General features: G+C 39.8%; 1 protein-coding gene across 4 annotated transcripts in view; it reads left to right on the top strand.

Annotated features, from left to right (window-relative positions):
* Window positions 1-25,780, top strand: part of MAP3K20 (mitogen-activated protein kinase kinase kinase 20) — a 78,259-nt gene that overhangs the window by 30,894 nt on the left and 21,585 nt on the right. For all 4 annotated transcript variants that reach the window (XM_083411320.1, XM_083411322.1, XM_083411321.1 and 1 more), the window contains exons 3-10: window positions 575-662; window positions 3,492-3,593; window positions 5,267-5,332; window positions 9,657-9,685; window positions 9,814-9,951; window positions 14,039-14,125; window positions 19,969-20,043; window positions 25,062-25,168. In XM_083411320.1, the coding sequence (XP_083267446.1) occupies window positions 575-662; window positions 3,492-3,593; window positions 5,267-5,332; window positions 9,657-9,685; window positions 9,814-9,951; window positions 14,039-14,125; window positions 19,969-20,043; window positions 25,062-25,168 (692 nt within the window). The remainder of the gene's footprint in view (window positions 1-574; window positions 663-3,491; window positions 3,594-5,266; window positions 5,333-9,656; window positions 9,686-9,813; window positions 9,952-14,038; window positions 14,126-19,968; window positions 20,044-25,061; window positions 25,169-25,780) is intronic.

Consider the following 25,780-nt stretch of genomic DNA (forward strand, 5'->3'; position numbering starts at 1 on the left):
TTGAGTAGCAGAAGCCCAAGAGGCAGTGCCCGCCTCACTACCACTGGCAGTGGCACTGGTTTCTGGCGAGATCTCACCGGTAAGAGAGGTGTGGTGCCACCAGAGGGGAGGCAGTGAGAGGGCGACAGTGAAATGGGATGCGCCACCCCTGTTTACTGTTGACATCTGTCTCTACAGTATTTTGGTAAGAAATAAGCCCCCTTGTCTCTTATTGTGTAGCCAATGAAGGGTGTTGCATCTGTGTATTTATCGAGACAGGAAACGGTCTCTAGAGTGACAGCTCAACCACCTGAAGATGGAACTTGCAATATAATGGCTTTCATACTTCCAAATTATGAAACTGTTGGTTGATGATACTTACAAAGCCTTACTTAAGGATGTGAAGGTGGTTGACTCTCAGAAGTGTTTCTGAGTGTCCACCGTTTAACTCGGCGTGCATTCTTTGCATATTCAAATCTTGTTTGTGAAAGAGATGGATTCAGAGATAGTTTGATTTAAACGTTTACTATAGGTGCGTTCTGGAACCGTACGCAGTTTTACATTGACAACTTAACATTTTCTGTATTTTGAACAGGCAGAAATCCTCAGCGTGCTCAGCCACAAAAACATCATTCAGTTTTATGGAGCTGTTCTCGAACCCCCCAACTATGGCATAGTTACGGGTAAGTTACAAGCCTTCCTTTTGTGGTTTATGCAGTGCCGGATTTACGTATAAGCTAAACAAGCTATAGCTTAGGGCCCCACTCTTTTGAGGGCTCCTCAAAAATATACTTCTTCTTAATTGTATTTCACTATTCTTCTTAACTACTTTTCAGTTCAACAATTACTTTGATAAAATACATACTTTTGTTATGTGCAAATGGCTTTAGATATCTATTAGGTCCATTAATTACCATATAGCATATATTCAACACACAAAAAACAGCAACAATTTGTTGTTGACAAAGGACAGCTGGACATATAAAGGGCCCCATTACCTTCAGTAGCTTAGGGCCTCATCAAACCTAAATCAGGCCCTGGGTGTATGTGTTTTACATTTAAGAAGCTCTTCTTGTTTCTGAAATGCTAGGTACAGTGGTATCTTGAGTTAAGAAGTTAATTCGTTCTGGAGGTCCATTCTTAACCTGAAACTGTTCTTAACCTGAGGTACCACTTTAGCTAATGGAGCCTCCTGCTGCTGCCGCACCACCGCAGCGCAATTTCTGTTCTCATCCTGAAGCAAAGTTCTTAACCTGAGGTACTATTTCTGGGTTAGCGGAGTCTGTAACCTGAAGCGTCTGTAACCCGAGGTACCACTGTATCTGTATTTGCAGTGACCAGTGAATTACTACTTTTGTGTAGCTTTAATGGCCAGAAAGTAACTCCTTTCTCTGTTTAACACTGCTCACAACACCAGTGTGCTTCTGTCTAAAAATAGTTCTTTCTGCAGTTATATTTTATACTTTGTGCCCTGCCCTGGCATCTGTGCTACAATGGCTACGGAATTCTCCCAGGAGTTTACAGGCCGGTCTTCAGATTGAGCCCTAGGGTTTAGTGCCCTTTGCCATCCTTCCAGTCTCTGAAAACACACATTGCACAGAGTGAGATCCAACAACTGTTCCTGCACTTGGACTGCTGATTGCTGTATCTCCCACTTAAAAAGGATTGTTAGGAAGGAGATTGAAAATAAGACTGTCAATATGATAATGCCTTTGAAATACTGAGTGTACACCTCAGAAAGAATGCCCCACCACCAATAAAGAAAGGTTGTAACCGGTGCTATTTTTTCTAGAAAAAACCCCCGTGAACTTCTCCCTTGTTCTCTTAGAACATTGGGGCTTTTTAGGATAGAAAAAAAAGGTGAATAAGTGGGGTGAGCGAGAACTTAATAGCGATGTATACAATTATGCATGGTATGGGAAACTGCATAGAGAGTGCATGTGTTTCTCTCACCCTCGTAAAACTAGGACCACACAATGGGGCTGAGTGTTGGGAGATTCAGAGCAGCAGAGCAAAATTAGTTCTTCATGCATAGTTAAACTATGGCGTGAACTCTCACAAGATGTAATAATGGCTACCAACTTGGAGGACTTTTTAAAAGTATGTTAGACATATTCATGGAGGGCATGCTAACTGTTTTTAATAAATCAAAGTTATTCCTTTTTTACAACACATAAACTAGATGGATAGTTCCATTGGTTAGCATGGTGTTAATAATGCTGTGGTTGCAGGTTTGATCTTTGTGTGGGACAACTGCATATTCCTGCACCAAAGGGGGTTGGATGAGATGACCCTTGAGGTCCCTTCCAACTCTACGATTCTATGATTCTATATTTTGAATTAAATACAAATTTGCTTGACATATGTAGCTCCTCCTCAAAGACGGCAATGCAAATATCCTTACTTTTATGTGAGTTGTTTACACCTCTTGTTTACACCTCTTGTTTACACCTCACCAATTAAGAGAGATATCTCTTAATTGGCCAAACTGTTGTATGAACAGTTTACACAAGTCCTTGGTTGAAGGGTATGTAATTTGAAGCATGTGATGTATACGAAACAAAGCACATGGATGTGCTTGGAAGAGCAAAGCAATGGAACTGCAAAAACAGGACAAACAGCTTATAAAGCAGCAATAACTGAAACGAAGAAGCATTATGTGTTAGAGAGGCTTTGCTGATTTGTATATTTTTAAAAGTATTTTGTCAGAACATGAACCCAGGGAACAGTTTACAGTGCTGCGTGCAAAAAAAATTCTGGGAAATAAGAAGTGGTAGATCTTAAGAAGTTTCAGAGATGACACTTGGTTTATTTGAAATTTTATGAACCTAAATGTCCTGTGAGGGACGCGGGTAGCACTGTGGGTTAAACCACAGAGCCTAGGACTTGCCAATCGGAAGATCGGCGGTTTGAATCCCCGCGACGGGGTGAGCTCCCGTTGCTCGGTCTCTGCTCCTGCCAACCTAGCAGTTCGAAAGCACCTCAAAGTGCAAGTAGATAAATAGGTACTGCTCCGGTGGGAAGGTAAATGGCATTTCTGTGCACTGTTCTGGTTTGCCAGAAGCGGCTTAGTCACGCTGGCCACATGACCCGGAAGCTGTACGCCGGCTCCCTCAGCCAATAAAGCGAGATGAGCGCCGCAACCCCAGAGTTGGCCACGACTGGACCTAATGGTCAGGGGTCCCTTTACCTTTAAAGGTCCTGCATGAACTGGAAATGTACTTCAGAACACACCACAGAATCCAAAATTTGTCTTTTATATCAGCACCAGAAGGCTGAACGGAGTCTGATAAGGCCCTCCTGCCAGAATTGGTGGATTATTGCTGAAAATTTTCAGAGAGCACACCCTTAAAGGCCCTGTGTGACTCTCCAGTACAGTCAACTCCCCATTTGCATTGATTCAAAGCGTGCTCCTCATGTAAATGCTTTTCATTAGGAAAGCCAAACATCACCGTTCACCTGTCCAGCATTAGACAAAGCCATTTTTAAAGATGTGTGCTATTTCTTCACAGAATATGCTTCTGCTGGGTCACTGTATGACTACATAAATAGCAACAGAAGCGAAGAGATGGATATGGATCATATAATGACCTGGGCAACTGATATAGCTAAAGGTAAGTGGGATTCATTGGTAACAAAGGGAAATTTATTGCAATAATTTGAAAAAAAAGGAGCAACATTATCTTTAATCCTTAGTCTGAATTGTTCATATTCTCCAGTACTATCAACTTGGTTATCTTCCACGAAAGCTCCCAAGACCTACTAGTGAATCTGGATTTACCAGATGCTTGGCACAGGATGTAGTTTAAGGAGATGGTTTATTTCACCCGGGTCAAAGACCTGGTTTGACACCTCCCATGTGCATTTGCATGCATATACACACAGAGATTGGGAGCCTCAATGGTGCCCCTGTGGAGGCTTTACCTGGGGCAAAAAACCCGGCTAGCCCCCCCCCCCCCATTGCTACGGCTCTGGAAATACCTACAGAATTTATTTATTTCTGCTGTTCTTCTTCTGAGCTTGTCTTCATAAGTAATGTTCCCATTTTCTTTATATGGCATCTATGTAGGGCAAAAGGCTGTATGAGAATGACTTCCCTGTAGGGAGAAAAGGGGTCATTATCAATATTTGAGCTGGGCAGAAAAAAGCTTTTTAAAGATTGATCGAGCATCATAAAATGCAAATATATTACTAATGTAATATAGACTCTGACAGAACCAGCAAAGGCCTGACAGAAGCATTGGACCAACTGCATCCCACCTTCTTTAGTGGCTGCTTAAGACTCTAGCCCAGGACTGGGAAATTGTGTCAACAGTTGGCCTAGGCCAGGCATGGCCCAACTTGGCCCTCCAACTGTTTTGGGACTACAACTCCCATCACCCCTAGCTAACAGGACCAGTGGTCAGGGATGATGGGAATTGTAGTCTCAAAACAGCTGGAGGGCCAAGTTGGGCCATGCCTGGCCTAGGATGACTCTATTATTAATAATAATAATAGTAATAGTAATTTTATTATTTATACCCCACCCGTCTGGCTGGGTTTCCCCAGCCACTCAGGGTGGCTTACAACATATAGTTAACCATTCATATGTTTTAGGATTTTAAAATTGTATACTACCTAGGATGCCTTGACAGAAATGTGGCATACTGTACTTTTCCATGTATAAGACAAGGGTTTTTTCTTTTTAAAAAAAGTTAAAAATTTTGGGCTTCGCTTATACATTGGGGGTACAGGCGATTGGCCCAATCACAGTGATTAGGAGATTGTCAGCAGCAATTGGTTGGGCGATTTCCACCTGGCGGTGAGCAGGCATACGATTGGTGCCTCTGGCGACACATACGGTCATGTGGGTGAGTGATTTTTGGCATCCCCCCCCCAAAAAAAGCTCAACAACAAGCTCCCCCCATTTTCTTAATTTGGAGTCCCCCAAAATAGGGGGCGTCTTATACACAGGGGCATGTTATACACGGAAAAATAAGGTATAAAGGCTATACATAAATAATTGAAGGCCTGTTCACTAGCTACTTTGGGGAGAGACGTGTGCTATGTAGCCTTTCGTGAAAAATGCACGTACCTTTTCCTTCGCTGAGTATTTTTTTTATTTGAATGTGTGTCTTCTCTTCCTCACCACAGAATTGAAATACATGAATTGCTCCAAGATTTTGTTAGACCCATTTTGCCTTATTTGCATTTGGCTTGTGAAGAAGCCATTGCAAGTGCTGATAAGAAGTGATCATGTTATAACATAGATTTTCTTCCTTTCTTTTTAAAAACCATTTCCTTTTAGGAATGCACTATTTGCATATGGAGGCTCCAGTCAAAGTAATTCACCGAGATCTGAAGTCCCGAAATGGTAAAACAGCATGAATTTACATGTTCTTGTTTCTCTTGCAAATCATGGATTTTCAGTGCTAGTTACTGAACACAGGAAAGCGATTCTACCTTCAGTTAAAATGCTTACTAAGCATTGCTGGAAAACACTTCAGAACATGTTTCGATTCGTCTCTAATCCTGTTTGTCTTCAACAAAGTGTATTTAGCTTGCTCTCTTTTTAGCTTCCTTGAACTTTACCATTCTGTACAATTATTCTAAGATGCATTTAGGTAAGCAGAGTTTTCGTGCACCTCTGGACAATGGCAAAATGAGAAGACATTAGGTTGGATTCCAGGATAAGTTATTTGTCCCATTTATTTTAGAGGGCACTAAGTTAGTCATGATTAACTTTCCATAGCGCTTTTCAGTGGGACATCTGCAAGTAACCTAGTGGAATAGTTTATAGTGGAATAGTTGCTGGGGTTTGGGGGATTTTGGGGCATGTTGCCACACAATGTCAGCATCCTTCAGCTAATATTCCCGGATATTGTACTCAAAACCCTGCTTTTACATTCAGAGATTTTCCGCCCAGGTGTTGGTTACAATGGCCGAATCCCAGCTATGTCCACGAAATTCCGGATGTGTGGGAGCCCTAGATTTGGCAGACAGTTTTTATTGGCCCTTCCCTCAAACCAGTGGAAGATGTTAAGTTTGTGAGCTCAGTTCAAAGGAGATAGATGACAGATAGAAATGATGGGACTGAGCCCTTGGCAGCAGTCATGAGCTGCATACGAAATTTCATCACAATAACCAGAGTCACCATTGTTCAGGCAAACATGTAGTTCCCTTTCTAATCTCCTCTACCCCCACAAGATCAGTACAGTGGTACCTCAGGTTACATACGCTTCAGGTTACATACGCTTCAGGTTACGGACTCCGCTAACCCAGAAATAGTGCTTCAGCTTAAGAACTTTGCTTCAGGATGAGAACAGAAATTCCGCTCCGGCGGCGTGGCAGAAGCAGGAGGCCCCATTAGCTAAAGTGGTGCTTCAGGTTAAGAGCAGTTTCAGGTTAAGTACGGACCTCTGGAACGAATTAAGTACTTAACCAGAGGTACCACTGTATTCTTGAACAGTAGGCATAATTTTAAAAATAAATAAATCACAAAAGTGCTGTCCCCATGTGCAGGCTCATAGCACGAGCAATAATTACCTGGAAGGACATAAGGCTACATTAGGAGAGTGACTACAGCCATGGAACTTTTCTCAGTTAGGGCAGAACCCTCCATTAGCGTGGAAAGGAAAACTCTACACTCACTCTCTAATAATGACTGTGGCCAAAGATGCAGGCAAGTAGCTACATACAGTCGTACCTTGGATCCCAAACTCGGTACTTGGTCTTGGCACTCGGTACTGGGCTTGGTACTCGGACATTTTGGCTCCTGAACGCCACAAACCTGGAAGTGAGTGTTCCGGTTTGTGAACTTTCTTTGGAACCTGAACATTCGACAGGGCTTCTGCGGCTTCCGATTGGCTGCAGGAGCTTACTGCAGCCAACCAGAAGCCACACTTTGGTTTCTGGACGTTTTGGATTCCGTTTGACTTCCAAGGTACGACTGTATTCACTTTTTAAAATGTTGGATTGAACAGCAACAGTTCTGTAAATGGTAAGTGTGGAGAGGCCCTTATTCTGGATTGAGCCCACTGCCTTGTGGAATTTGCATCTCTATTGGCCATACTGGGTGGGGCTGATGGGAATTGGAATGAACTGGAGGGTCACATGGTCCTAATCTGTTGCTCTAGTTGCACAATGAGTTAAAATATGTTAAGAGTTCTCCAGCCATGAAAAAACACACTATGAGTTGCAAGCCATGTCCTTGTAACGAAAATGACTTAAGCTAGTGTTAATGCCCCAGGGGAGAGGCTGCTGAACCAAGTTCAACACGAAATATCTGTAGTTTTTCATCCATTGATCTCTTCCTGCTTGGTAGTAACTGCAGTTCATGAATCTCTGTGGCTGTTATGCAAGATAGAATTACTTTGTGCCAAATGGGATTAGTACTGTGGGATACACCCAAAACCAACGTGCAAAGGGGGGGGGGGGAATGAAAGGGGCCTTATTTCACTGTAATGTTGCTATTAGTTGTTGCTTTTATCCTGAAAGGATTTTTCTCTTACTTACAATCACATTAAAACGGACTGTGCCTCATTTTCTTTCTTTGATTTTTGACCAGAGAAATCCAATGTTACCTCTACGTAAAATATATTTTATAACTGGTACTTAGATATTGAAAACCAAACATTCACGATTCTGTGTAAAGTTTTGTCTGCAAACACAGATAACTTAGGGAAACTGCTTCGGAGAACGTTTTGTTTGAAATGTGGTCGATCAGTCTTGTAATTTATTTAATGCTGTGCCTTTTTACTATTTATTGCTGGGTATTCTAATACTTTGACCAATTATTTGATGGCCCTTCTGACAGAGTAGGAGAACTCCATGTTGGATTAGACAAACATCCAGCCCAAATGTTTTTGGGAAGGGTTTTTTTAAATAGAACTTTCAACTTTCACATTTTATTCCCTCCCACCCCCACCCCCCAGTAAAAGTTGTTTTGAAATCCGTTACTTCAAAATAAAGTTAAGCATTGACGAAATAGTCAGGACTATATAACACTTGTGACCTTGAACACTGACACGAAACGGGGACCAGCAACACCAGTCTTAAAATCTTTACATTTTAAGTGAATTATAAAACTAAGAATGGTGAACACACTAATGAACAAGGTCAAATCAGGGCATGATGCATGGTGAGAGAGAAACCTGTGTACTGCAAGTATTGTTGGGCTCCAGTTCCCAGTTCCCCATCCCAGCATAAAGGCAAGACTCTTTGCCTATCATTGGACAGCAGCACCTGCTGCATAGGGGTATTCTTGTTCTGAATAGAAGAGGTTCTATTTCGCTAATTGTCTGTTATAAACCGTTAAAAGGGTAAGGTAAGGGACCCATGGATGGTTAAGTCCAGTCAAAGGCGACTATGGGGGTTGCGGCACTCATCTCACTTTTCAGGCCGAGGGACCCAGCGTTCGTCCACAGACAGCTTTCTGGGTCATGTGGCCAGCATGACTAAATTGCTACTGCTACACGGAGGACTGTGACGAGTGCCAGAGGGCCCGGAAATGCTGTTTATCTTCCCGCTGTAGCGGTACCTATTTATCTACTTGCACTGGTATGCTTTCGAACCGCTAGGCTGCCCAAAGCTGGGGCAAAGCAACAGAAGCTCACCCCGTTGTGCGTATTTGAAATGCCGACCTTCTGCTCGAATTCACTTCACAGGGTGAGCTCCCGTTGCTCTGTCCCAGCTTCTGCCAACCTAGCAGTTTAAAAGGATACTAGCGCAAATAGATAAATAGGAGCAGCAGGAAGGTAAATGGTGTCTCTGTGTGCTCTGGTTTCCGTCATGGTGTTCCATTGCGCCAGAAGTGGTTTAGTCATGATGGCCACATGATCCAGAAAACTGTCTATGGACAAACGCTGGCTCCCTCAGCCTGAAAGCAAGACGAGCGCCGCAACCCCATAGTCGCCTTTGACTGGACTTAACCGTCCAGGGGTCATTTACCTTTACTTTTTACCTATAAACTGTTAATGTCTTCTGATCTACTTGAAAGCTATGTTGTTGTGTGTATATTATGCTATGTGTAAAGATTTATCCTTTACATCAAATTGATCCCAAATCCTAATATTCCAAGTGATATTAGATTGATTGATTGATTGATTGATGATAGATATATCAATAGATGATAGATAGATGATAGATAGATAGATTCCTCTGTTCACTCTCTTCAACAGTTTACATAATTTTATAAACCCACGTCATTTTCTCACTCAGTCGTCTTCTTTTCTCCCTAAACTATAATACTGTGAATATTTTAGATTTTTTGTTGAGAGTAGGTGCCCCAATTGCTAGGTCATATTGGCTGTCCTTATCTGACACCTCCTGCTCTGTGGTACTCTGAATATGCCAGATGTCATGTCTACAGTATAGATTTATATGACATGGCATTATAATATCCGACAGTTTTATCTTCAGTCTCACTCCTCAATAATTTTTTGACACTGAGTATTTTCTTTTCCATTGTCATAACACGCTGAGTTTACTCTCAGTAAGCTATCAACCCTAATATCAATATTTCTTTGGTGGCCATGGACAATTCAGTATGAGATATTTCAGTGTCAGTTAGACTTATTGCCAGATGATTCAGCTAGAGAAATGATACGAACTGTGCTTTCCAGTATGTACAAGCCCATCATCATTAAACAATTTCCATGACAACCATTTACATTATTTCTTTCTTTTTAAATTTTCAGTGGTCATAGCTGGTGATGGAGTATTAAAGGTAGGAAAATATAAAGCACCTATAAAGTTTATTTGCTGTTGCACCGTATTTTGCATCATAGTTGTCCCCCCTCCCCCGGCTCAAAAAAATGTGGACGCTCATTTTTGTTTATTTACTGCTTTTTTTAGATATGCGATTTTGGTGCTTCAAGATTCCACTCCCATACAACACACATGTCTCTAGTTGGTACCTTTCCTTGGATGGCTCCAGAAGTTATCCAGAGTCTGCCAGTATCTGAAACATGTGACACTTATTCGTATGGTGTGGTGAGTAGCCTATTTCTTTGTACACTACCATACATGTTCAAAAAGATTATCTTTGGAGAAGCTATCTAGCTGGCCTTTCAAGTCTCATCTAACACAAAGCCGGGAAAAGATAGTGCTGGTTGTAATATTTTTAAAAACATTTTTATTCTTAGAATTGTCACACAGAGTCCTTTGAGTGGCTTGCAGTGTACAGTCATACCTTGGATTCTGGACGCCTTGGTACTTGGACGTTTTAGCTCCCAAACGCCGCAAACCCGGAAGTGAGTGTTCCGGTTTGCGAACGTTCTTTGGAACCTGAATGTCTGACGGGGCTTCTGTGGCTTCCGATTGGCTTCAGGAGCTTCCTGTAGCCAATCAGAAGCTGTGCTTTGGTTTTCGAATGTTTTGGAAGTCGAACGGACTTCTGGAACGGATTCCGTTCCACTTCCAAGGTACAACTGTATTTAAAAACCTTAAACATAAATACACTGCGATATCAACATGTTAATACAAAAACACATGCAATTCGTAACAATCTATAAAATACCCTCCCCTTAAAAAGACAGATGCAGGAAGCTCTATCAGCACACTGACAGACGTACAAGGCACACAAATCTCTTGAATGTGTACTTGTATGTTCATTGCTTTACAGCTGCCTCAGTATTTCTTGCACACAGGGACGCTTTGTTGACATCTTTTCTTCAACATGATTCTTGTGGTGCGTGTTTTGCCTATGTTTCTCTGTAATGCTTCCTGTTCAGATACTACTCTCCAATCCTGATAGGACAAACACCAAGGACCCAGGAACAAACCATAGCACTCATAACCAGTAATAAACCATAGCACTAACAACAACACTAATAATTATTAGTGTTAGAACTGAGACTAACAACAATAAATACTTATTGTGGGTGGTTGTCTTTGTCACCCATGGCAGAGATCTTTAGAGAATTACTCCCCACTCTTCATAAGACTAAACTAATGGGTTCAGTGTCCTGGGTTAGGAAAGACTCTCCTAGGGCAGACATTCCCCTCAATATAAAGTAAGGAGATTGGGGAAGGGATGAGGAAGAAATATTGGGTCCCAAAGCCCATTACCACTTACAACATGCCAGGGTGAGGAGAACTCTTCACCCAATCCCTTTGATCCACGCTTGTAGCCACAAAGCTCAAAGCCACCAATGCCGGCCAGTTTTTCATTCTCACTCACAAAATCATAAGATCTGAAGACATAGGGTTGAATTCATATAGTTAATTGCATATAGGTGCCATTGGAATCCATGTGAAAAGTTAGACGCCATGACTAACTTGGATTACAGTGATTTCTTACTGAACAGTTAACTTAATCTGTAATTTAGGCATTGTTTATGGAGAAAATTCATGTCACTGGAGGGATGAAGTTCAGGTATAGGAATAAGTGCCTTAATCTTTATCCCATCTTTAGACTGGTTGAAATAGGACAAGTTGTTATATCACAATGGCAGATATGTGCAAGTTCAGTTCAGAGAGTTTCTCTTTTTCAGCTTGGATTTCCCCCACAATGAAAATAACTTGAAAAAGTATAACATTGAAAGAGCACACAAAGACACTTCATGTTGGCTCACTACTTGCGCATTTGACTACATTGTTAACCCTCTGCATGAAAAATTTGCACGGCGCTTAGTTAAATATTTATAGATTACACAAGGATATGCTTGTATGCATTTAATTTCTGATCTAGATAGAAGTTTTGCCGTTCAGTCCTAACCATGTCTCTTCAGAAGTAAAGTCTATTTAATTCCATAGAAATTATTTCCAAGTAAGTGGGGTTGGGATTAGACTGCAATTCTTAACCCATTAACGTACACATAAACCCCATTAAACTCAGTGGAACTGTGTCTACAAGTGCCTAGATTTGCACCATTAGTAGTGCATTGGCTTACATTCTCCATCCATCGGTTCAGCCAAGCTTTCCTCTTCATAGGTCTTCAACTTCTCCAAGCCACAACCCTTTACGCCAACAATGTGTTTTGAAGATAAAGAATTAATCCATGAAAATCGTGTCTATTTTTCTTTTTAAACAATCTCATCCATAAATACAAGTTTTGAACAGCCTGGTATCACAATTTAGAGCACTTACAAGTGGCTTTTGTGCTAGACAGACATCTGCTTTTCATCCGTTGAAGTGCAGCTGAAATTCTGATAACAAAGAGCAGAATCCTTTTCAAATGTAAAAGAGTGAAGATGTCGAGAAATGGCATTCTGCTGGCAGAATCCATGGCCTTTCTTTTATTTATTTTTTCCCTGGGTTTTCCCCTGCCAGAATGGGTTGTATTCATTGAACTATTATATTGTTTTCTATCTTCTATTTACAATGTTAAAGTGGGGGGGGGGAGCATTTTCCCACCATAGTACAATATAATGCTGTCAATCCATAGGTCCATAGTTTTTTCCTTGGTCAACTTCAAGTTGCCTCTTCTGAATAAATCACAAGAACATTAGGAAGGATTGCATATATTAGTTAGTTAGCCCTATAACTCACATAACTTTTTGAGATTTGGCAAACAATTTCATGAGATCGGGGCACTTGAGGATAAAAATCCCTTGAAGCCTTACTTGGTTGTAAGTTCTGTTGGAAACAATGGGACTTGTATCTGTGAGATAACAGGTCCTAGGACTTGTCTGCAAGGGGCTTCCACTTAAATGAATGAAATATACTTGTAAGTAAATGAGTTTGCAGTCAGACTATTTAACACATAGTTGGCCTACCTATCCAAATGCCATACCAAGTCTTAGGATTCCTGTGGTCTGTCCAATAGTTCCCTTAGCCATTAAAAATGCCTGTGCTCCCATGAGCAGACATATCCTTCTGCATGAGGCAGAAAATAATATGCAGTCTTTCTACCTGATAGGGGGAATGCTTATGGGATAATGATGATAACTCTGAAATTGTCACAGCATATTCAATTTAAATATCAGTTCAACAGGATTCCTTTTACCAGTGAATTTGTATATATATTTAATTGCAGGGGTTTCGTGTAATAAATTTCCCTTTAGAAATGTAGATCCAGTAAGATTCATCTTCATTACACTGAGCATGTGTTGCCTTGGATATGAAAACCTATTTATAGAGTGAGTGAGAGAGACACTTCTTTTAATCCAGCTTTTTAAGATAGTTGTTCAGCCATGCAAAACACCCAGACTTCTTTCCTAACTAGAATTGGTAGCTAGCGATCCACTGGGCTTGTAATGTTTCTCCAGCACAATGTATGGAGAACAGCTAGTCCTGTTTTCTTGGGAAGCCTCAGCTGCCATTGCCAGTGACATTTTGGGAGCCATGCATATGCTCCTGAGTTAAAGACTAAAGCTCCTGTGAGCTTTGTTCATCAAACTTCTGGAGTGGTAGCATTAAAGAAAAAAAGAAAAAGCAGGGTTTGCATACATAGCAGCTTACTGTGGCTCACTACTTGTGTTGCCTTGAATGACCTTGAATATCTATTCACTGTTGTTTTTTCCTTATGGTTTGATTTTTATTTACTGCTTCTGAATCAGAAGTCATTTCATGCAGAGTGAATTATCCCATGCCCAACAGGGTTGGTTTCCCCCAAACTTCATTTGTGTGACTTCCTCACCCTTTCTTCATGGAAGTTCTTCTTCGTCTCCATTTGCATAGCTGTCCTTTTCAGAGATGATGCACCAGGACTGGATAAACCAGACCGAGATTTGTATAATGTGCTTGGCTGCACAAAAGAAGACAGTAACTAACGAAATAACCGTGTGCATGTACACAGACATCAGTTTGGAGATTTTAGTGGAAGAATAAATGGACGGAGGCAGAAGCAAGTCTCAACCACCAGACTTGAGCAACTGAGGAACAAAGAAAGATTTCAGCCTTGTGTATTTTACAACCAAAATATAACCCCACACTTCTCTTTATGATAAAAAACCCTGAGAAATATTCAAATTTAATTTAGTGTGGGGATCTTGCACACAAATATATGTCCATGTTCCTGCAAATGGACTCTGGTTGCCTGGTAATTGGATACAGATAGTGCTGTATCAAGGCTTAATAATGTATTTAAAATACAAAGTACAGAAATAAAAATTCTTTCCTTTTTTTCTATTCCAGGTTCTCTGGGAGATGCTAACTAGGGAGGTCCCCTTTAAAGGCTTGGAAGGATTACAAGTAGCTTGGCTTGTAGTGGAAAAAAACGAGGTAAGACTACGTTTCTACATTCAGGTACATAGATCAGAAAACAGTATTGGGTTTTGCAAAAGACTTTTTCATCTTCTTCAAATTGAAAGTAAGTTCACGCGTATGGAAAGATTAGCAGTAGGAGCTAACACAAAGGGTCAAAGTGATGTTATTCCTCATGAATGGACCCTTTACATCTAATTGTTGCAGCTTCACATCGTGATGCTGTAGATCAAAAATTGTACAAGTACTGTACTAGTTTCTCAGTCTCAATTGTAAAACCTAGGGGTTTGTTCTTAGTGATGAAAGAAGCCATTGCGTCCAAGGTAGGGGAACAGTTTAACTCCATCTCCTGCGTTTAGGACATCTTTATACTGGCCGGGAGTTGATATATCTGTAAGAGACCTTCAGCTACTTCAACTTAACTCTCCCAGCAGGAGTCACTATAGTACAAGAAACTGCCACTTAGATGAGGATTTCAAAAATAAAAGAAGAAAAAAATAGTTTAAAAAAGAGGGAAATTACAGTTTTGCCACCTACGTTCTCGGCTACATTGAAGATGAGATCCTCACTGGTACTGGTAAGGCTCTGCCATAGTTGCAAGCTTCCTCATGCGGTGTCTTTCCATTTCAAAAGAACTTCAGTGGCGTAAACACCCTTTGTACAGGGTCCCCAGCGTTGCTTTTCTTCTTCCTACAAATTGAGGCTTTCAGGTAGTTGAACATGTGAGCGTTTATTTGAACGCATGGCTCCTTGATGTCAAAGACAGGAAGTACGGGATTTTCTTTCTTTCCCCCCACTAAAGGGGGGAAAAAATTAAAGTTGTGGCTGTGTCACACACCAAGTATGGAAATCCTCTATCTAGGCAGACTGGAAGGTTGTGGGTACGTTACTTAATAAAAAGCTACTTGGCTAAAAAGCGACAGCTTGGCTTCTTGAATTCTTTTATATATATAGCTGGCTTCCCCAATGGTTTTAGACTCTTTAAAGTGTTATTAGGGGAAAAAATATTCCTAGAAATACAGGTGGGGGTGAATTAATGTTTAAACCACCTTCTGCCTTTTAAAAGTTGTTATTGAATGTTAGGTTGGTTGTCCTGCCTGGGAAACCATATGGAACACCCAACTTAGTTGGGAATCTTTCCTTAATTCAGAACAACCTTATGCTTGTAACTTCCTACAGTATAAATTTAGAATAATAAGGTGTAATCTGTATCTGTTCCATTTCTAAGCGTGAAGAAAAGCTTATTGGTTCAGCACAATATTTCTTCCCTTGGGGACAAGGCGATCGAGACACAAATTTCCTCCATATACACCAGTGCTTTGGTTTCATAGTTGGATACGGGAATCTGGTATATAAGATGTATAGTGTATACCATGTCGACCACTTAGATCGTTGCTCTGCTTAGTATGGACATGATCCAGCCAAAATTAGGCACTTTAAAAACCTCATTGGTTCCAGTGCTCAACGTTATCTCTGTTGAAATAAATGGAACATAGAACTATTGAACTTTATCTAGATTGACTATTCAGTCTGAAGTTTACGTAGAAGAGGGAATGTGAGGGAATAATGTTAAATATATGAGTGCTGACTTTGATTTTAATGGAAAGCAAGGCCTGCCAATTTCTTCAGTGGACTGGAAATGATGAATAAAAACCTCTAATGGTCATTGAGGCGTTATGTAATTTTTAGTGTCCGGACAATGGAGCAAAAGTTATGGTGCCCATGTTTTTGAATAGAACACTACAGTGACGTTTGGAAACTAATGTCACTGGGTAAGATTACTGTACTGATTCTGTTTTTGTTTTCTGTTTGTTTTTTAAAAAATATGATGTCAAATTGTTGCCTGCTTATTAAAGCTGTGAAATATTTGTGTTTCTTTCTAACGTTTTAAAAAATCCTAATAAATTGGTTAAGTGCTGTATGGTGTTTCTATGCAGACAGAATCACATGACAGTAGAGACTTTTGTCGACATAAAGTGGGAGAGAGGAGAAGGAGAGAGGTGGTTTTTGCCAATTTCCACCCTCACTCTATGCCCTTTAGATCTGCTCCAGAGGGTTGGGGGGCCCTCAGAACAGCATAGAAGGTAGTGGGGCGGGGGGGCTGCATAGGAGAGGCAAACATTTGCTGATAGAAGTCCCTGCTGGACAGAACTGGATAACTCTGTATGTCTCGAAGGTCCCATCTGTACTATACACAAATCAGTATCATACCCTAAAGAATCCTGGGCACTGTTAGTTTGTTAAGGATGCTGTGATTTGTTAGGGGACCCCTGTCCCTCTCCGAGAACTACACTTCCCAGAATGGTTACCAGTTAATCTCTCTTACCAGGAAACTCTGGGAATTGTAGCTCTGTAAAGGGAATAGGGGTCCCCTAAAAACTCACGGAAGTCTTAACAACTAACATTTCCCAGGATTCCTTGGGGGAAAGCCACGACTGTTTATAAAGTGGTATGGTACTGCTGTAAATAAATAATTTAGATGGGGCCTGAGTTCCAAATTCCCTCTCAGCCATCAGTCTGCAAACTATGTTTGTTGCCCTTTTAAAGCACATGTAACACAATTTAAAAGTTCATTACGTCCTCCAGAGAACTGTAGTTAAAGGGTGCTGGGAATTGTAGCTCTCTGAGGAGTTAACCTACAGTTCCCAGTGTTCTTTGTGGAAAGCAGATTGCTTTGGATTTGCTTTGTGACCTAAAGTTTTCGCTATGGTGAGAGAACAACTAAACCTCACTTTTGTCCCAGGCAGAATTTCTCTCTTGTTAGAGTTAGAGCAGATTACAACCCTTAGAATGGTTGATTGTGGCAGTACACTGTTTATTAACTGTCAGGGTCCTTTACCTTTAATGAGTAATAATTAAGACTTTCAGACTCATCTATCCCCTGCTTGGCAGGGGGTTGGACTTGATGGCCCTTGTGGTCTCTTCCAACTCTATGATTCTATGATTCTAAAAGAATGCTGAAGAATTTGCATCCTTCCTCAATTTAGAATGTGTTTAGACCAGCATACATTTTATCCTCACAACCCTGTGACATAGATTAGGCTGAGAAATGGCAATTTGCCCAGTTCCACCACGTGAGATTCCTAACTGGGGATCTGAACCCATATTTCCATAATCCAGGTCCAGTACTCTGTTCATTAAACCATACCGACTCTTAAGTGAAATATCAGTTCTTTAAATGACTTCTTCCTCATTCCACTAGAGTTTTTCTTGGTACTTACATGTTTTAAACTCCAAAACACAAGCCTAATATAAAAGTTCATATTAGAGATGTCATTATCTAACATCAAATTACTACTTAGAAATGTCACTTTTATTAGAGTATGACACTCTTTGGGACCTGCTACCTATATATTACCTGACAAATAACATTCTACTCAAGTAAGATGGATGCAAGTGATGATTACATGTCTTTTAGTAACTCATTTTCCAACTCCTGGAACAGTGAGGGTTACAGACAAATGCCATTGCTAGACTATCAGTTGTATTTTTAGGCAAATGACTTGACTGAGTATCAAGTGTCATTGCTACTTTGTTTATGCCAAGTAGACTTCTTGAACATACTTTTGGTATAAAAGTTTTTCACATTTATGGTACACATTATTTAATGATTGCATATTTGATTAGCACTTGCTATGTATATTTTATGGGGGTTTTTTATCCCCCCTATAGCATTCTTCCCTGAGTTTGCATTTCATTCTTGCTTTTAACACACAGCCGTTCATAAATTCTTGAAGGTCCCATTACACCTATATAGATATCTGTTTTGTTTAGCTTACTTGACAAAGTGGCGTGCAGGTCATGGCAACCTTAGGGAGCAACGTGAGTGGACAGAAGTTCAGATTTGATTGCTTTGTATAATTGGGTCAATTGTGCTAATCAATAGAATCTTTCTCAATGAAAAGGTTGTTTTTTTTAGATAGTTAATTGCATTACTGAAAGTGTGTAGACGCATTCTTATATGTTGATCACAGCATGAAGATATCAGGTTTTTGTGCTTGTACACAAATCTGCTTTTGGCACCGCGTCTGCCTTCTGTCGCTAGGTTACTAATTGTTCACGTTGGCAGTAAGTATTTCAATCTTATGTCAATATTTGCAATATGAGAGTTTTCTTCCCACTCTTGAATAATGTTGTTATTTAAGGTCTTTGAGTATTTACATGTTAGTTATTCTTGCAACACTTAATTAGACTTCTTGTATGGCTTCATCAGTTCGTCAGTAAATGTATGATGAAGGGCGACTTTAACATTCTTACCCTACTAAATCTAAGGCCATGTACAGTTGTTTCTCTGAAGCATCAAAAATGACTTAACCCTTCCTTCTGCCATGGCATTAACCCTGCAGTAGTTTAACTACTCAAAAGTTCCATTTACTAGAAAAAATGGAGTATATACAAACAGGAAAATTGTGCTTAAGTATATTTGCTTCAGATTTCTAAAAAGCAACTGTAACATCTTCCTTTAGTCCAATGATGAACTAATGATGAGGTTGACTAGATGTGGGTTCAGGCCTTCTTCAATTTCACTTTTGAGAGATTCTTAGCACTTATTTTGGCCAGAGACCATAGTAGGATACCTTGCTAAGGAAAGTGTGTTATCATGACAGCTCTACAATATCTACATGGTACCTCTGCAAAGCCCAACAATACTAATAACTCAATAAACAGGTTCTAAAACTCTTCTGATTTCACGTTGTTGAAGATGCCTAATGGGGAAGGTTCATCTTGCCTTTCTTGATCATGTTAGTTTTCATCTACTAGAACATTTGTTCAGAAGTTAGATTCTTATGCAACTCGGATTATTCATGGTTAACTGGGAGTGATAATGGATTGCTCCAGTTAAGTAGGAACTTTGTTAGAAGACTGCTTAGCACAATCTAGCACTTAATTCAAAATAGCTAATGGACGCCAGTAAATATTAGTACACATACAAAACAGCTGATGAGAACTAATGTGAGATACTTGAACATGCACTGCCCAAGGAAGGATTAATTGGAATAAGTACAATGAATAATATCTACTGCATTTGATGTTTATGGTCTGTAGTTCAAATAAACTGAGCTTGTGCATGGGAAGAATACTATCTCAAATATATGCAGGGATGCAGAATTGGGAAAACCCTGGGAAATACATATACAGAGCTATATATAGTCATAATAAGAACCTGTGGACTTGTGATTGAAATTAAAAATATTAGAGGGATAAAATTATGGGACAGTTTCCCTATTACAGTTTTGAAGAGCCTGGTTTCCAGGCAGGAGGACAGTATATTAATGAAGAGTATAGAATGAGGAATGGAATTATTGTAAGATCTTGGGGGTTTTCTCCTTTTCCAGAGATAGTATGCTGGATAAGGTTTGCTTCATACTCACACACTCAGAATTGAGAAGAGATTCAGAAGTTTCATATCTAATTATAAAACAACAAATTCTTGCTGCATGAGTGTAAGAAACTCTCTAAGTTACATTAAGAGTGTGGTTGCTTCTGAGGAGGAAACCTGTAGAATGGTTAGAATTGGTCTGGGTGGCACATATAGAGGACCTATCTCAAACCATGAATTGTAAAATTCAGTGGTAAAGGATCCATCATTCTTGGTGCTAGAAGATCATCTCTCTGAGAAATGGCACAGAGATAGCTTGATTTGTCTCCAGACACACAAACAATCTGTTCTACAGGCCTTTTGCCTATTCCCGTGCTTGCTAATTCCTGTACTTTGTGGTATAGTTCCTTCCTTCCTTCCTTCCTTCCTTTATTTTACTGAGAGCATTGGAAGATCTGCTTTCATATGGGAGCTGGGGTTTATCTTCTGCTGTTATTTCTAGTCCCTTGGTTGTCCAACTATTGTCTTGCTTCTATTGCAGAGACTGACCATTCCCAGCAGCTGCCCTGGAAGCTTTGCAGAATTGATGCTCCAGTGTTGGGAAGCAGATCCAAAGGTATTTCTTTACTTTTATCCACTGTGTGTTTTAACTGTACTGTGTTTTTTTTAAAAAAACCCCAAAACAAAACCCCAAAACCCTCCTGTTGCAGATGGGACACTAAATGTGAGATAAGAATTTTCCATTTGTATTATTTCATTTCATTTCCACATACCACCCACCCTCTCTGCTGACACTGGATAAGTTTAAGGGAGCCAGGATTTCAGGTACAGAGCCTGCAATCCTATATGCACTTACCTGGGAGTAAGTCCCACTGAACTCATGTAATGGATTCTTCTGTGAATTATCTGGGTAACTGTATATTATCATTGGATTTAAGCAATGAACAAAACTTCAGAAATACAATAATATTTATAAAACTATAACAAATTCCTTTTTTGTATCAATCATATGTTGATTATAAATTTGGTTAGCAGATGTTCTATTTTCTTTTACCTTATAAACTGTTGAATTCAGGCACTACAGAGGCCAGGATGCCCTCCAGTTCTTTAAATTTCACCCTTGAAAAGTCTTGATAAATGTTAGCTCAAAAATCTTCCCCTATATTGACTATCCTGTGCCCTTTAAACATGCCCACATTTCATTGGGTGTCAGGATTGAACTCCCACCCTCCCTCCCTTCCATTCTGAATAGAAGAAAGAGTTTATTTTTACGAGCGATCATAGTGTTGCCTGATATAGGTGTCTTTTTCACGTTGTTGAAGATGCCTAATGGGGAAGGAGCATGCCCACACAATTTGGATTCCTGTCCCTTTTTCTGCTCATTTAGGTGTGGCGGCCAATTTGTGCTCAGCAGTCATTTTCTGTTACACCACATCCTACAGAGAGCCATTTTGTATTATGCTGCAGGCTCAGTGGCAGCCATTTTGTGACTGGTGCCCATTGAACTTCCTCAAAATTCCAAATGTTCCCACTGGCCCAAAAAGGTTGGCAGGCCCTGAAGCAGACTGACCTTCTTCATATGGCCCAAAGCTTTTCTAAACAATACCATAACAACAATGAGCACAGTGATCTACTTTACATCTCCCCTCACCATGACCACAACCACCAACTCCTTTTCCAGTTATCAAGGTCCCAGAATTTATTTACCTTATACTGCTAATAGTAATTTGATACAATATTTCCCTACTAGATGAGTAATTTCAAATCTCGCTTAAATGCTTAACTTTACACTTAATTCATATATATTTCTGGTGATCAATAAAGAGAGATCCACTTGATTTCCAGCTTATTATTTTTACCCTTGTGGGTTTACCATTCAGGGTGGAGACATTCGACCCACATTTTAAAGCAAGCCAACCTAATTCAACCGTTCTAGACACAACTCAACTATCCATTAGATCACACGCTTCTCCAAGTTTTGCAAAACCAGTTTTCTTTCCAAAAATATGTCTACAGTATTATAGAACAAAAATGTGTTTTTGGGTGGGGCAAGGGAAATGCATACAATTTTACGTGCCAATTTTTGCGTTGCTTAAAAAAAAAAGAACGCATAAAACAAAACCTCGAAGGGACCTATCATTGAATGCATGTGACACTAACGCAGAAGAGAAATAGTCCGTCCTGATGTACATTGTTCCAAATCTAAACTGGGATTGACTGATGTACTTTGAACCAGCGGATGCCATGGTTGTTGGAAAGGAATCGAGTCTTTCCTCCATGCCCTCATTCACATTTATTGCTGTGAGGCTGTAGCCACTCATTACCCATGTGGGAACCACAGGGAGGCATGAACTACTGAAGCAAGCCATTAGGACTCTACATTAGGAATCAATTATGGAATTATATCAACAGGTGGAAATCATATACTGCCAAGAATGCACCTGCTGCCATTGCCATCCTTCTGCTCCAAGCTGATTAACTGTAAACTATACAGTAGGGTCCTGAAAATGCGGGTTTTACGGGAGTAGTTGAGGGAAATAGCTGTGTGTGAACATGCAGAATAGACGTGGGATGAGGTGAGGGGAACGGCAACTGCTGAGCTCTAAGCAGTTGTCTTACAATTGTGTGCAAGATGGACCAGAAATGACAGACAAAGAGATCCCTTCACCTAAACGTTGAATAGGCAGCTCTTGCATAGAAGAGCACTTGTCTCTTTTTGTTATACATTTGACATTTTTTTAATGTTGTTTGACATTTGAAATAAAGAAATTGTCTCTCTTTTATAATGCGAAAATCACTTGGATCTGCCTGGAAGAGACACCTCAGCATTGTTCCTAATTGTTTTTGTGCACTCGAATTAAAATGCACGTTTTAATTGCTGCATCTGTAATTTTAGCAGAAATGGTATAATTACAGGCGTGATGCAGAGAGAATGTGTATCATCCGTTTATTATGTATCCACATTTTGGTTTCAACCTTTTGTCTCAACCTTGTCTGGGGTCTGTCAGACAGACTAACGGAGGCGATGCTCTCTCTCTCGAGAAACATTTTAACTCTGACTTTTTCAGTTTTCAACAATTACCCCACTTTTTTTCAGCATAACAAAGGAAGCAATGAAGGCAGAAGAAAATGCAAAGAACTTATGACTGCTTTGCCTGAGACAGTATTTTTTTCTTTTTAAACTTGAAATAATCAGGTCATCCTTAGTTATGTGGAGCACATTTCCCCCTTCTCTGTATCTGGACTGCATTCTGACCCAATCTGCCTTGTAACCACAGTGCTAGAATTGGCACAGGGAGGCAAGGATGTTAAAAAGTTGTATAAATTTGCACACTCAACCAAAAAAAACTTCTTGCGTACTACTGTTTTATGATATTCAAGGACCTAATTTGAAGATGTGGACAACAAATGTTCTGTTTACCTATGCGAAACTGAAATATTATAAATAACTCCACGTCTTTTGGGGTAACTTCTGCGTAAAGTGAATCCTGTGTGCTTTTACAGGACAAAGGCTTCACACCACAAGAAAGAAAAACACGGCTGTATTCTGCATTTGTGTGGCTAACTTTCACAATGAAATGTCACTGTCATGCCTCATGAAGGCACACAAAACTTTTCCAAGTGTTGTCTGCTACTTTATTGTGCTGGGCCTCAGTGTTCTCACACGCTAGGAAGGTTTTCTTTATTTCTTGTAGATTAGTTTGTTCTTGTAATTGTATTGTGAAAACTTCAATTGAAATAAAAAATCCCCATTACTATTTTAAATGTCACTTCAACAAACAAGCAGTCTCTTGATGTGTTAAACATTTTTGGTACTTATTTTCTATGGTTTCCCTCAGTTTTCATCCATATTCTTGTTCTAGGCCCTGAAATAAAGACATAATTACAAGTAGCGTGCTACTTTGGTACTTATTTTTGATAATTTCCCTCAGTTTCCATCCATATTCTTGTTCTAGGCCCTGAAATAAACACATAATTACAAGTAGTGTGCTTGCTTTTGATTAATCAGAATGGCCTCATGCTGAAGCAAATATATGAGCTTTGTAAAACATGATTTTTTGATTTTAGGCCACAAATATAATCAATATTTATGTCCCACTTTTTGACTGAACATGCCCAGAGTATATTCATAAAAACCATACAACAGCGTCATAAACATATAAGTGCAACTTACTAAAAGCAGTAACAGCAAACTCAAAATAACACCTTAAACAAAACAAAAGCAAAGGTAAAAATCATACACATAAAACTGGCAGCAATAAAACTAGGAGTTACGTGCAAAAAGCCTGTTGAAATAAGTGTTTTCAAATACGTATGGCAAAAGAGACTTGACAGAGAGAGATATTGATTGGTTTTGAATAGAAGAGCATTTCAGAGTTGCAAACCTGTCTTTCTAAAGGCTCTCTCATGCTCAATCACTGAATATCCCAGGTTGGACCAAAAGTGCGTCTCCGGGTAGGCCTATATGGGAAGAAGCAGTCCCTAAACCATTTGGGTCTTTAAAGGTTAGAACCAGCACTATTGAACTGAGTCTTGAAGTGAATAGGAAGCCAGTGTTTGCATACAATGCTTGTGAGGCATACAAGGTTAGTGTTTGTAAATCAGATATTTAAAGTCTTCTTTTTTCTAAAAAAAAATCTGGACTTGTTTTCCTTACTTTATCTCAAGAACGTGGGTTCCTGCCATACAAGTGTATAATCTGTAGTATGAAACCTTCCTATAGGGCTGCAGTATCATTTTACATACATTGATTGCCACATGGCCATTATGGGAAGGTTTTTCAAATGCAGCATTAGGCAAATATCTATCTATCTATCATCTATCTATCTATCTATCTATCTATCTATCTATCATCTATCTATCTACTATCTATCTATCTATCTATCTATCTATCATCTTTCTTATACACCACCCTATACCTGGAGGTCTCAGGGTGGTTCACAACAAGACCACAACATATAAAATCAAACCAAAAGCAACAACCCACAAGAACATATTTGAAGACTGGGAAATGGCAAATTCTGATGGCCTTCCAACATTTATTTGCACTTATGTGCTGTATCCATGGTTAGGATTTCAAACCTTCAAGAAGCGGAAGAGACCTTAAAATCTGCAAATTCTTCCTCCTCCTCACCAAAGCCGGACTCCCTTTGAACCAGCCTTTTCATATGAATTAATAGAATTAGAATTAAACATGAGGTGCTGTAAGCAGAAATTTCGATCTTCTCAGAGGTGCCACTGAGGGAAGGAACATTGCTCTCCATATTAGTTTCATTGGAGAAGTTGTCATCCTATTATCTGTGCTTGAGAAAAAATTCAAAAATAGGTTTAGGAGTCATTAGTTACCATAGCATTGCACATGAATAATAAAATTATATCTAAAAATAGAAGGTACATTCAGGACTTTTGCTCTGCTACAATTTTGAGACACTTCTTTTTGCATGTGTAAAAACAAACAAACACCACCAGTTACATTTTATAGATTTTTTCTCTCCTTGAATTGCATATACATAATAATTATCTAGTCACCAATATGTGTTGCACTTGCAGCTTTCCTGGGAGAATTCCATCGTTAATGTGGTCCTAGAATGTATTTTCATCATGTTTAAAATATATGTACTTTTCCTCCCTCAGAAAAGACCGTCTTTCAAGCAGATCATTTCAATCTTGGACTCTATGTCAAATGATAGCAACCTCCCAGACCAATGCAACTCATTCCTGCATAACAAGGCAGAGTGGCGGTGAGTCTAATGAATGTGAGATTGTGACAGGGGGTGGGATTAAAATGTTTTATGGAAGGCTAGAGATCCCAGTTGTCTGAATTCATGGCTTTTCTGACCTGAGTTCATTGCTTCTCGGCTGAATATGAAAGGAGTTTGACTCCACAAATGTTCACTCCTGAACAATTGCCTCCTGAGGCAAGGACTTAATTTTGCAAACCCATCACAAATGGGTTCCAGGCAACAGTTTGTTTTTCCAAAGTAATTTTCCTTAGAAAACAGTAAAACCAGATTAAATGGATGGATTGGCTTTTTGATCTCCACAGCATTGTGTGAATGCTGTGAACATGCATGAAGAGCACAGATCCCACAATAAACACTTGTCTGAAAGCCCCTGAGTACAGACCTCATATGGGGTGCGTTTAAATGACAAAAAGTAGTTCCAGTTGCTTGAGTTCACGTTGAGAAACCTTGTTTGATTTGCATTCACCAGAAGTTGTTGTTTCTATTTATTTTTAACAATAAGTTGTTTCTAACTGGGGGCTTTTTTCACAGTGGTACTGTTAGTCTACTAAACCTAAGAGTTGAGTCAGAATTTTGTACAGAGATGGGCACGCTAATGAACTCTTGCGT

Source organism: Podarcis tiliguerta (assembly GCF_965153285.1).
Source record: "Podarcis tiliguerta genome assembly, chromosome: 1".
NCBI classification, from domain to species: domain Eukaryota; kingdom Metazoa; phylum Chordata; class Lepidosauria; order Squamata; family Lacertidae; genus Podarcis; species Podarcis tiliguerta.